This window comes from Bidens hawaiensis, unplaced genomic scaffold, assembly GCF_021521415.1.
Source record: "Bidens hawaiensis isolate Kalapana, Puna unplaced genomic scaffold, B.hawaiensis_p1.1 tig00019314_1, whole genome shotgun sequence".
In the NCBI taxonomy this organism is placed as follows: domain Eukaryota; kingdom Viridiplantae; phylum Streptophyta; class Magnoliopsida; order Asterales; family Asteraceae; genus Bidens; species Bidens hawaiensis.
The window spans coordinates 71,536-83,663 of NW_027492925.1; the positions used below are offsets into that span (position 1 = coordinate 71,536).

At 35.3% G+C, this 12,128-nt stretch overlaps 1 protein-coding gene and 1 non-coding gene across 2 annotated transcripts; one reads left to right on the forward strand and one right to left on the reverse strand.

Annotated features, from left to right (window-relative positions):
- Positions 1-937: 937 nt before the first annotated feature.
- On the reverse strand, positions 938-1,008 carry TRNAG-GCC (transfer RNA glycine (anticodon GCC)). The gene has a single exon. It is a non-coding gene; the product is annotated as a tRNA-Gly (tRNA).
- A 176-nt stretch (positions 1,009-1,184) lies between these two features.
- LOC143558033 (mitotic spindle checkpoint protein MAD1-like) lies at positions 1,185-9,156 on the forward strand. The gene is made up of 16 exons (XM_077046963.1): positions 1,185-1,343; positions 2,467-2,566; positions 3,550-3,710; positions 4,187-4,384; positions 4,473-4,565; positions 4,741-4,854; positions 5,867-6,114; positions 6,211-6,382; positions 6,575-6,679; positions 6,769-6,972; positions 7,090-7,252; positions 8,161-8,251; positions 8,330-8,399; positions 8,513-8,641; positions 8,764-8,802; positions 8,916-9,156. The coding sequence occupies exons 1-16, from the start codon at positions 1,185-1,187 to the stop codon at positions 9,003-9,005; spliced, it is 2,136 nt and encodes a 711-aa protein (XP_076903078.1). The 3' UTR covers positions 9,006-9,156.
- Positions 9,157-12,128: the final 2,972 nt, after the last annotated feature.

Genomic DNA, 12,128 nt, shown 5'->3' on the forward strand with positions numbered 1-12,128 from the left:
TTATAAACAAAAGTAATACTGGCCCTCAGGCTATTGTATATGTTTGTCTGGATCCTTACATATGTGGGCAGACGGTGCGCACACCCCACCACATTTGCTAATGCCTCCGCCACGTTGGGTCGGACCCAAGTAATGCTCGAGAGGGGATTATCTCGTGTATATTGAATAGTTGCCAAGACCTCGATGCTGCGGTATCGCTGAGAGGTTTCAAGTATAACTAGAGGTTTATAATAGTATATTTAACTTGGTTGTTTCCTAAGCCACGATGGCCGAGTCATAAGATACCCAAGGGGATAACTAAGTTACTTAAATGTTTTGTGTCAGCGTGCTCACCAGCATGTGTTACTGACGTATTTTTATAACTGTTTTACAGGTAATGGAAAACAAGTGTTTGGAGAAGAAGGGTAGCCGTTAGACGATCTGATGGCTCAATGGATGTTTTATAAATAAAATATGAGAAACATGGTTTTGTAATACAAACACTTATGTACAAATTAACGGGTGTTTTAAAATCCCGTCTTTTAAATATAATAAATATTTTCTTAAGTCTTCCGCTTTATAACCTTAAACTCTGATATATTTACAAAACAAGTATCAATGTTGGGTCACACGTCCAGACCTTAAGCCGGGGTGTGACATTCTAAATTTGTATTTCTTTGCGCAAGGAAAGTAGTGTACTACCAACGAAGACGACACTCTTTTAAAGAGGTGTAACACACACCTCAACAACCTGTTTTCATTATTGTAACAAAGATCAAACGGATCATCGTTTGGCTTCGTGTGTATTTGAAATTGTTGTATGGAGACAATGTTAATAAGCTCTTGTTTTGGGGTCGGTCAAAGAAGTCAGTCTGATTTCAATACACTTTTCAGTTCCCAACACAATACATCCGTTTTAATAATAAGAATAAGAAAAAATGAAGTCACAAAAAGCAAATGCACCAGCCGGGAATCGAACCCGGGTCTGTACCGTGGCAGGGTACTATTCTACCACTAGACCACTGGTGCTACATGTTTACTCCAAGTCAGATAAGACTTCTCAGTCAGTTAGACGGTGACCAACATTTGGGGTCGTCTGCCCACATCAATCAGGTGTGTATATTATTTAGGCAGAAAGAGGGCGCCTTTCATTTCAAATTAATCTGTTTATCACACATTCACATTCGAATCTAGGGTTCATAATCATGATTGTGAGAACACCTTTACCGAAGAAACGACGGCCTGAAGCCACCGACAGCCCTAACTCCGATGGCCGTCTGCTCATCTTCGAGGACCTGCCGGAGCCTGAACCTTCTCATCAACACTCCGATCAGATGCTTTGCACTTACCAATGCCGTCAGCTGGTAATTAATTATTAATTACTAATTACACCGTTCGATTCGTATTTATGGCGCTTTTATTATGTCATACTCCTGTTTCCGAATTAAGATAGAGATTTTAGAAATTAAACATAATAGTTTATAAATTTATACAAGATATGGAGTAGTTGTTTTTGTTTTGGTGTTTATTAGTAACCTAGGGCTTAATTTGTTCTCTTCCGCAGGGATTTGGATCGTTTTGCTAAGTACATCCATAGTAGAATTAGGTGAATGCTTGTTATAAGCTTTTTATATTGGTTGTCAGTTGTTAATTGCAAAGCTGAAATGGAATTTGTTTTTAGAATCCTAAACTGAAACTAATTTACTGATGGATAACTACTGTTTTTTGTGTTTACCTATGCAGTCGGTATCAGTGCTATAGCGGTTATCAGACCTCTAGTAGAATATCGGTACCGATATGTCACTGATTTTTCCAATACCAGTTTTATAAGTTTTAATCGTCAATTTTTAGTGTTTAATGCTAGTGTTTTAAGTTTTAATCAGTTCCTACTTGTTACAATTGTTAGTGTTTTATAAGTTGCAAAAGGTTAGTTTGTTAATCGTAGGAGAGTATACTGAATCACTGTTTAGTGTTTACTGAGTTTTGTGTACCTGGACTTTATATAACATTAACATAGAACATGTAAGCTATGATAGAAACCTGTTTCTATTTTGATGAGTATCTGATGCTTAGTTTAGGTTTCAATAATGGTTACAGTTTCCCAGTGTGCATGGCTTCTATATTGGTGATGCTTATTTGCCGATATCTTGTTGTATAGTTTGAAAGTAATTATTATAATAACTTGTGTGTATGCTTGATGGAGTATTCAGATGAAAATATGTTCTTTAGTTGAAGAAGTTTTATTAAGTACTCAGATTGATAACAGTAACTATGAACATTTAGACATTGGATACAGATATACAATAATTGTGTTATCATGTATAGAAGCCATATACGATACACCTACCATTGTGTGTTATGCAAACATTGAATACAGTTGTCACCCTGAAGAAGTGGTCATAAAGTTACATAACGTTTATTTGTGGTGTAGTCATTTGCTAGTTCATTACTTTTCATCTTTAGGTGAAATACTTATTGTCCATACAGGTCAAAGCAGATTTTTTGGATGCTTTAAGCAGTGCAGAAAAGCAGTCACGGGATTATCAATCTAAACTCGAGACAATGGATGGTGACCTGCGCAAATCAGGTGAGTTAAGTTTGGCACTAATTAATCTGAATTTCCTCACAATATAGTAGTGCTTTTGTTATGTTTCATTGTAGAAACAAACATATAATCCAATTTTTGATGATGTTGTGTACCTACATGTGTTGCATTAAATATTTTTGATGCATGCAGCTGTCTTTCTGGTTTTATAGTGGTTGCTAGTGTAGTGTTTTTAAAGTACTTGTACTATTTATTAAACTAAAGTTAGCATAGTCAAAAGTTCTATTAAACTGCTCATATTGCCTCACATTTTTTTTAATACTTATGTGTTTCTGAATGGCTTTTGTTCACCATTATACAAGAAAAGAAGCTATACAAATTGTTATCAAACAGGTTCTCTATCCATAATTTGTATTACAGATGTGAGTTTATACATATAATAGATTATGTGTTTATAAAGTTACATATATGGGCTGATGGACTAAGGTTCAAGTGTAAGAGTAAGATAATGATATTCACACCTTTTGAAGGTTTAGTATTAAAGAACTCCAGTTTGTCACAATGAGCCTTTTAATGTTGCTTAGCCAAAATATGTGAAGCTGTAGATGCAAAGATAGATGGATATCTTTCTCTGAGTCAATCACATTTTTATGTACACGTTTGAATTCTACTCAATATGTTTCATGCATTTGATGAATCATCTTAATAATGTCATGCACATAATTGGGTTTTGTTGATAGTCTGTATTACTGGTGAAGATACACACCCATACAGTTAAAGCCTTAAAAGATTAAAAAATAGGCATTTTGTTTGATTTCCCTTTAGTTTTGTTTTAAGCTTGTTTTTAAGTGGGCGCTTAATATGTTTACATAAAAAGTGCTCTCTCATGTAGTCATCGTCATTTTAACATAGTTTCTTTGTTTTTCACTCACCTATAGTGGTAATCTTTCTTTGCCGTCTTTCATTAATATGTTTATTATGAGTGTATATTCTATAGCTTTAAGAGTGATTATCACTTTCTGCAGAAGCTGAAAGGATGAAATTTCGGGATCAGCTTCTATATTTAGAACAAGAATTAGCTGCTGCCAAGGGACGTGAACAGTCTTTGCAAGACCAGCTTATGAAAGAAGTCAATGAATCACAGGAGCGACTAAGAAAGCAAATTCATATCCATAGTGAACTTGAGGTTTAAAACGAACCATATCTATTTCAATCTACTTCCTTTTCATTTAATTTAAGTGTTCTCACATATTTGTAGATTTAGACTGCTCTTTAACTTTTGATGTTATTTCTAGTATACAATCTTAGAAAAAAGAGAGGCTCTGCACAGTGTGCATGCATATATAGGATAAATCTGTATTTAAAGTTAAAGTTTACATTACAATCATGTGGAAGTAATACTATAAATATCTTGAAACTAGGAAGTCTTTGCAGTTTTTTTTATTGAATTTGAACTTCATTGTTTCTGTTAGTAAAGTATTCCATAGTTGGAGGCTCAGTTGGTTTGCTTTTACTCATTGACTTACTATTAAGTTTAGTAATAGCTTAAGTCACGGTTTCACTTTTCTTGAACTTGTACTATCTTTCTTGCTTTTTTGTTATCTGCTTACTAAATTCTTTGTTTTGATATCTTTTTAAATAAAAGTTTATTAACTTATTAAGGTAAAGTTAAGAAAAGAGATGGAACTTCGCAAAAATGCAGAATCTTTGCTATCTACGGCTGAAGAAAAAGCAAGCCTGTTAGAGGGGAAATTAAGCCACGTGTCTGAAAGTATAGAGAGGGAAAAAGTTCGTCTTCAGAAGGAACTTACACAGCTTAAACAAGAATCAAAACTTTCAATGTCTAGAATTAGTGCAGATGTGAGTAGTCTCAGTAACGACAGTATTTTCTCTTTGTCTTTTTTTTTTTACATGCTATGAAACCAACTGCTGCTGTTCTTCTACTTAGCTTGAAAGGATGGAATGCAAAGCTAGCAATTCTGAGAAAGAAGCAGCTATGTTAAAGGAACAATTGGAAAACCTTCAAACAAAACTCAATGAGGTTATATAAAATCTTTAGCTATGCTTTGTTATGAATTCGCTATATTCTTTGTCAAATGGTATACTCTTTTTATTGTTTGAGTGGAGAGGGGAGACATTATATGTATAAGTTTTACCTTTGGGAATAAGCTTAATACTGCAACTAATGGTATCTTGTTTTACATTCTTATGCACAGTGCTTGCATGAGAAGAATGAAGTGGAGAAAAAACTTTCTACTTTTACACATCAAGAGTTTTCTTCGGATAACAGTATCTTGGTGAAGCACTTGAGAGAAGAGCTCAGAAACTACGTATGTCTTGTTTTTCCTCATTGCAAGTACTTAGTTCATGCTTGTTTTCACATACCTAACATTGAAATGAATTATTTGTTGATAAAAGGGTCAATAGGATTAACATTGTTAATGAAAAATAATAAATCAGAATCTATAATAATCATTAAAGCAACAGAATTCACGTGCTTTAAAGTTACTGTAGTCAGGTGACATGGAAGCTAAGCAGTTAATGTGGAAAAATATCAGAGATATCAGTCTTGACCGATATTTGAGATATCGGTTATCGCAGTGGGATATTGGTAATTTTAATATCATGCAGAACTTATATACATAGCAATTTAACACCAGCAATTCAGTATATTCTCCTACGATCAACAAATTATCCTTTTGCAACTTGCAAAACACTAACAGTTGTACCAAGTAGGAACTGATTAAGACTTAAAATACTAACATTAAACGCTAACAATTGACAATTAAGACTTAGACCACTGATATCAGGAAATCGGTGAAATATTGGTCAATCACCAGTATTATCGGTATCGATATTCTGACTGATATTTCACATGAGGACGATAACCGATATTCTACCGATATTGACTGCATAGCATGGAAGTTGCATTTATTGTTTCTTTCAGCGTGGGAACACAAGCTACTTTAGCCTACATATTTACTTGAACCATTTATATTTAAGTGACTATTAAATTACAACGGTTGTTGATTATTATATATGGTGTATCGGTAATCTTGCTCTGAATGCATGTGTGTGTTAATCAGACAGTCTGCATTCTTCCTCAAAATAATAAAGATATCTTTGCAGAACTTCCAAAGTTTTTATCAAATAATGTGTACTTTTTTAAACACATTCAATGCTTATAGTTTTAGTCAAAAGTAACAAATTCATAAGTTTTGCAGTTTGCCATCATTATTGTTCAAGTATAAGCACCCTGCTAACAAAGTTTTAAAGACTGAACATCTCAGTTCTTTCTTAGCAGCAGAAATATTGATTATAGTTTTCTGTATTTCGCATCAGGAATCAGAAGTGCGTGAAGCTAGAAAATGGAAAGCTTCTCATGAGGACATTGAGTTATTGAGGGAGAAATTGTTGGAGGAAAAGGGTCGCAGGGAGAGGGCAGAGTCAGAGGTTATGAAATTATCAGAAGCACAGATAAATGGAAAGAAATTGGAGGATGAATTATCTTCATGGAAATCAATGATGACAGAAATTCCTGGTGTCTCATCTGCTGCTGACATACCTATGAAATTTGAAGCCTTACAAAAGTATGTACCAACTTCACAGTATAGTTTTAGTATGTTGTCTTTTTTAAATAATATCAGCAGATTACTTATTTCCTAAATTGATCATGTGCATTACAGGGAGGTTCTTGAAGGATTGATGAAGATGGGAGAGGTGACCGCGCGCTTAAAACAAGTTGAAGTCGCTCTTGATGTTGCTGAAAATGCGAGACAAAATGCTGAAACAGAGTCTGCATTAACCAATGAGAAGATGGAACTTTTGAAATTGGAGCTCAAAAGAACTGAGTTGCTGGTAAGTTTGTATGAAGTTACAAACATGCTTGTGTGTAAAATAACATAGTTTGCAAGTATCTTCTAAATCACTGAATCTTTGATATTTATTGTCCATGTTTTTGTGTACTTTGTTTGTTTAGTAGTATGGCCTATGTTCAACATACATCACAACCTTGTGTCATCGTTATTGTTTACAAGATGCTTTTTTCAGCTTTCTTCAGTTACAGAGGAGAGAGATCGTTTGAAGATTGCTGTTGATCAACTGAAACAGCAGAAGAATGCTGAATCAGGGGCTATGGCAGATGGGATGGTTAAGGTTGTAAGCTAGAGGTCATATTTGAAACTTTTATCTAATTTATGGGTTTGTGCTAATGGAGCTGTTTAAAACTTCTTTTGCAAGGACAGGAGCTTGAAGCATCCCTTGCTATGAAGGAAGATCTTATAAAGAAACTTGAAAACTCTATACTTGAGCAAAAAGATATTAATGCCCGTCAACATAATGAAATAAAGTTACTTAATGAAAGGCTAAGTAGTGAATCAAGAAGAATAAAGTCATTAGAGAGGGAGGATGATCGTCTCCGCGCAGAGATAGCTATATTGGAGTCAAAGGTTAGATTTTATAATATAGAGTTTCTTCTGTATTTTTGGCATTTTCATAATTGTTTTTTTTTCTTTTGCCCTATTTCCAATTATTGTTCAGTTGTTTATATATTCTGTCATTTACAGTTGGGTCATGGTGATTTTTCATCTGCAAGTACAAAAGTTTTGCGTATGGTGAACAGTTTGGCGGTTGACAGTGAGGCAAAACAGACAATTGAGGCTTTGCAGAATGAATTACAGAAGACGAAAGACAAATTACAAGCCATTGAGGAGTTAAAAAAGCAATCAGGTACTTTTTGCTTGTGTTTACTGAGCAATTACAAATGTTGCGTTGGTATCTTTCAATATAAAATTGGGGGGATTCTTTGATTTTAATTAGTAGTTTTTTGGAATCTTTTTCAGATAATGCTGATTTTCTCTTATAACAAGTAGTTCTGCCTATAAGAACTCAACCATCGTTATCGTCGTTACCGTGTCTTGTATGTTGAAAATCTTGAATGCATTGATTATCTGATGTTAGGTTCATTGCTATTTGATGGTTTTTTCAATGGCTGCTGGCTTAGTTAAACATTGCAGCATATATGCTAATTTAACGTTTTTAATGATTCTTCATACATCATTTTTCTCATTTAGTTTGTCCTAGGTTTTGTTGTTGAAATTTTGGGTAAATACTGGTCACAAGTAGGGATGACGATTACTGACACGCACCTAAACGTGACACGGAATTAGTTAGGTTTTGGGTTGTCATGTCTAACCCATCTAATAAACGGGTTGTGTTCGGGTTGACCTGTTTAATTAAACAGGCCGTCTTTGGCTTGACCTGTTTAATTAAAGGGGTTGTGTTTGCTTTGATCTGTTTAATCAAACGTGTTGCGTTTGGTTTGATCAGTTTAACTTGTTTAGTCAATCAGGCTGACCTGTTACCCCGTTTGGTTATATAGGTCAATCGCCAACCTGTTTACGACCTGTTTGACTCATTTATTACGAACCCTTTTAAGTGGCGTTTACAGCTTGATTATAACCTGCTTACAACTAGTCGACCCATTTGGCTCATTTAGATAAATGGGCTAAGCAGGTCATGTTTGGGTTACATGATTATGAGTGTGTTCGGGTTGGGGTTGATTTCTTTGACATGAATAGATATACAGCTGATGCTTGTGTGTAATGATCTAAACTGATTGCTGTTATGTTGTATAGGTGATGCTGGGACATTGGTAGACTCGTATATATCTGGAAAAGTAGTTCAATTAAAAGAACAAATCGCCACCCTCGAGAAACGTGAGGAAAGGTAGGTAGCCTTTCTATTTAGAAATATTGCGGCTCTTTAAGCATTTAAATTAAAGATGCTGCATGATGGATGAAACAGGTATAAGACTGTTTTTGCAGATAGAATCTCAGTTTTCAGACGGGCTTGTTGTGAACTATTCGGCTATAAGGTACCTGTGAAAATTTGTCTTTTTTAATAAACAGTTCATGTTTGTTATTTATTACAAAACTATTATTACTACAGTAATAATCTAAGTATTTTAATAAAACATTTGATGTACAGATTGTGATGGATGATCACCAACGATCAGATGGGATCCCTGTTACACGGTTTACACTTCAGTCTATATATGCTCAAAGTGATGATGAGAAACTTCAATTTGAGTATGAATCCGGGAACACAAAGATTCTGGTAAGATGGTATCTATGCTCGTGGTCAAATAGTCAACAGCCGTGTAGCTTGTTTCACATACGTATCAAAATGTTCAATCATTAGCCTTATGTTGCATACTTGCCTTTTTTTTAATGTTTCAGGGAAATAACTACACGCAGCAGCCTGACATATCTCACCAGGTATGTTCGGGTTGGGTAACACATTACTTGTGTTTTACTTTGATTTATTTATTTTTTATCGAATTTGCATGTAGCGGTGTAGTAATTTTTTGAGGATTGGTTGGCTTTTCCAGGTTGAGATTTTTATTCGGAAGCTGAACTCAATTCCGGCCTTTACTGCCAATTTAACAGTTGAGTCTTTCAACAAGAGGACGCTCTCGTGAGACAAAGTAACTTGGCCTGTTGCTTTGTGAACAAGTGCAACGATTTAAACACTTTTTCGGAACTGAATTGAGTGATAATATGTAATATGGGGCAATGGTGCTGAAAACATCTTACATTTAATATTGCTTGTGTTCTTGACAGTCTAAGTGTATGTTTTGTGGGCGAGAGTTGTATTATCTTGAACATATTTGAGATAATGTTGATTTTCTAGAATTAGTTATTTACAAAAGAAAAATAAAAAAAAACATAAAAAAATACGTATGATATAAAAGGTTTTCTATATTTTGTGGGTGGGAGTTGTATTATCTTTATGTGTATGGTGAGGAGGAAAGAGAAGATGATATAAAGGTTTTATTATTATATATAAAAGGGATAATTTGTATTGTCACAAAAGGAGGAGAGGTCGGTCAAATGCTAAGACTAGTAGTTTTATCAACAACTCAACTCAACATTTTAATAAAAACTAATCTCTCTCTCTCTTTCACATACACAACCCAACCTAACCCAATTTTTCACTTTTATTCACAACCCAACCCAATTATTTTAATACATATATCTTATTTAGGTTTTAATTTATTCTATAATATTTATTAAAATTAAATAAAATGTTTATTTTTTAAATTGTATTAATTTTAATGGCAATCAAACAATATCATAATTCTGTAAAAAGAAAACTTTAATTTTTACAAGTAACAAAAATAATTTTACATATAATAATATTATAAAAAAATACATGTTCTTAAAAGTGCTCCGTTTTTAATAAAATTAAACTAAACAAGACTGTGTTTTTAAATTTTAAATTAAGTTAAATAATATAAATTAGTAATGAAAAGCAAATTATATAGAAAAGAAGAAAAAATGAATATTTAAATAAAATATGGGTTGTGACCCAGGTTGTCTGCTCAACCGGGTCGTGAGACTATAAGGATTTTTAATATTATTTTTTTGTCATTTAGTGAACAACCCAACCTTTAGGTTGGTGATAAAAATGGTTATAATGGACATTGTGACCCCAACATCTTCATAGTGGAGCTGAGCAAATAAAGGGAGCTGACTTTGTCCATTCCACTCCACATTTGGGAATTTGGGATGAAGAAAAGGAGTTTTCAAAGGTGGTGGAATTAAAAGTAGTGATAAAAGTTGTGGTTTTGGTATCCTGAAGACTATTGTCTTAAACCTAAGTAAGGTTTATATGTTAGTTAAAATATGTGTCTTTGTACAAAACCTCTTCATGTTAGTCATGAATTTGGTAAGGTGTACTTTTGATTGCTAATTTCACTGTTTACTACCACTTCTATTTTGTCACATTTAAGTGCATATTATCTATACCCAATCTTATATTGAAAAATAACTACATTCAAACTGTTGACCAAGGAACTTGTTGCATCTCCTAATGTGTGTGTCAGTTTTAGTCATTAGTCTTCAAAGTAGGCATTAAACACAAACATTTCAAAAGCAGACAAACCTAATGAAATAAAGATACCTATGCAGCTATGCTGGTTACGCACCATTAGGCAACATCCAACTGAAACCTATATTTGACAGACTCCCATCCACATGTCTCCAAAAGACTAAAGTGAAGCCCAAGGGAAATAGCATTGCTAGGATGATGGGGTCTAATCACCCAACATCAACTAAAAATTCAGGAAATATTAGTAAAAATTCAAAGCAAGCAAGATGTTGTATATTACTGAAAAACTTGATTACTATGTGAAGAGGTAGGTCCCAGCAGAGCCCAGTTGGACCCGCAAGACTCACCTTGAACAGGGACGTCTGCGCAGAAACCAACTGGATCCGCAGGACCAACCATGCTCAGAGACGTGACGTCCTTACGCGCAGTACGCAAGCTGGTCCCGCAGGAAATGCCTCGGATACAAGCCATCAGGGAAGGCCACCCGCGCAGCAAGGCTACACGCACAAGGCACTTAGCTCTCAATCACTCAGTGTCACCTGAAGGAATGAGCGAAGCCGGGAGCTATCCCGCACAAGGGCGGGAGGGGGAATACTCTCGCCCAAATAAGCCAGTCCGTACGATACAGGAAGATCTTCTGTACTGTACCTGACGAGGTATGGGAAAAAGATCTGACTAAAGATACGACAGCTTACTGACACAATATGGCGAGCAGCATGCTCTTGTACTGTGTCACTATTAGCCGCTGCCTACTCACCAACTACTGCCATACCACGTGCGTAGCCGGCAGTTGGTGGAAAAGGAATAGTACACAGCAGGCCTGGTCACTATCAGCCGCTGCCTACCCACCAACTACCAGCAGGGCACGTGCGTAGGCCACTGTTGGTGGAACAGGAACACTGTTGCAGCCGGCCACACCTCCTTGGAAACCTACCTTCGGCTATAAATACCCCAAATGGTATGACCATCATATCTTATCTTGTATCATCATATTATACCTGATATCTGCTCTAGCAATCTCTTAATAGACACTTATATTTAAAGAGCAATCTAGTCTGATTCTCACGCCGGAGGGTGGTCACAAGGAGGAACCCCCCCTTCTCAGTGACGAGCTCACGGTGTCTGTTTTGCAGGTTATCAGAAGAACCATCTTCTCAGGGTCTAACCCCTCGTGGGAAACATCTATCTAACCCCCAGGTTACCAGTAATCTGCCCGGGGTTCGGTTAGTGTTTCTTCACTATGTTTGAAAGCGAAAGTAATAGAAATAAACTTAAACAAACAAGCATAAAAATAAATGATGCTCTTATTTTGTTTGCATATTAAATTAATGGATATAAAAAACTTCCCAAAAAATTCACTAAATTGAGTTATTTTCATGTCTAAGCTTTTTTTTTGGAATATTGGCCTCATATAATCCCAACTATGATCCATTGGCAAATATAAGGACCAACTATCGAAATAGCAAAATATAATCCCAACTACGCATGTGGGTGGAAAATTAACGGAAAACTAACCTTCCATTAGTTTTTGTGACGTGGCGGCTGACGTGTCTCTTAACCTGCTGATGGGGCTGCTGACAAGGATGCTGACGGGGTTATTAGTTATTAAAAAAATATAAAATCACAAACTCTCTCTCTCAAACACTCCTGTACTTTAACAAATTATCATCCCCTATCAAACCACCATTTAATCCTCACCAACAATCCACAA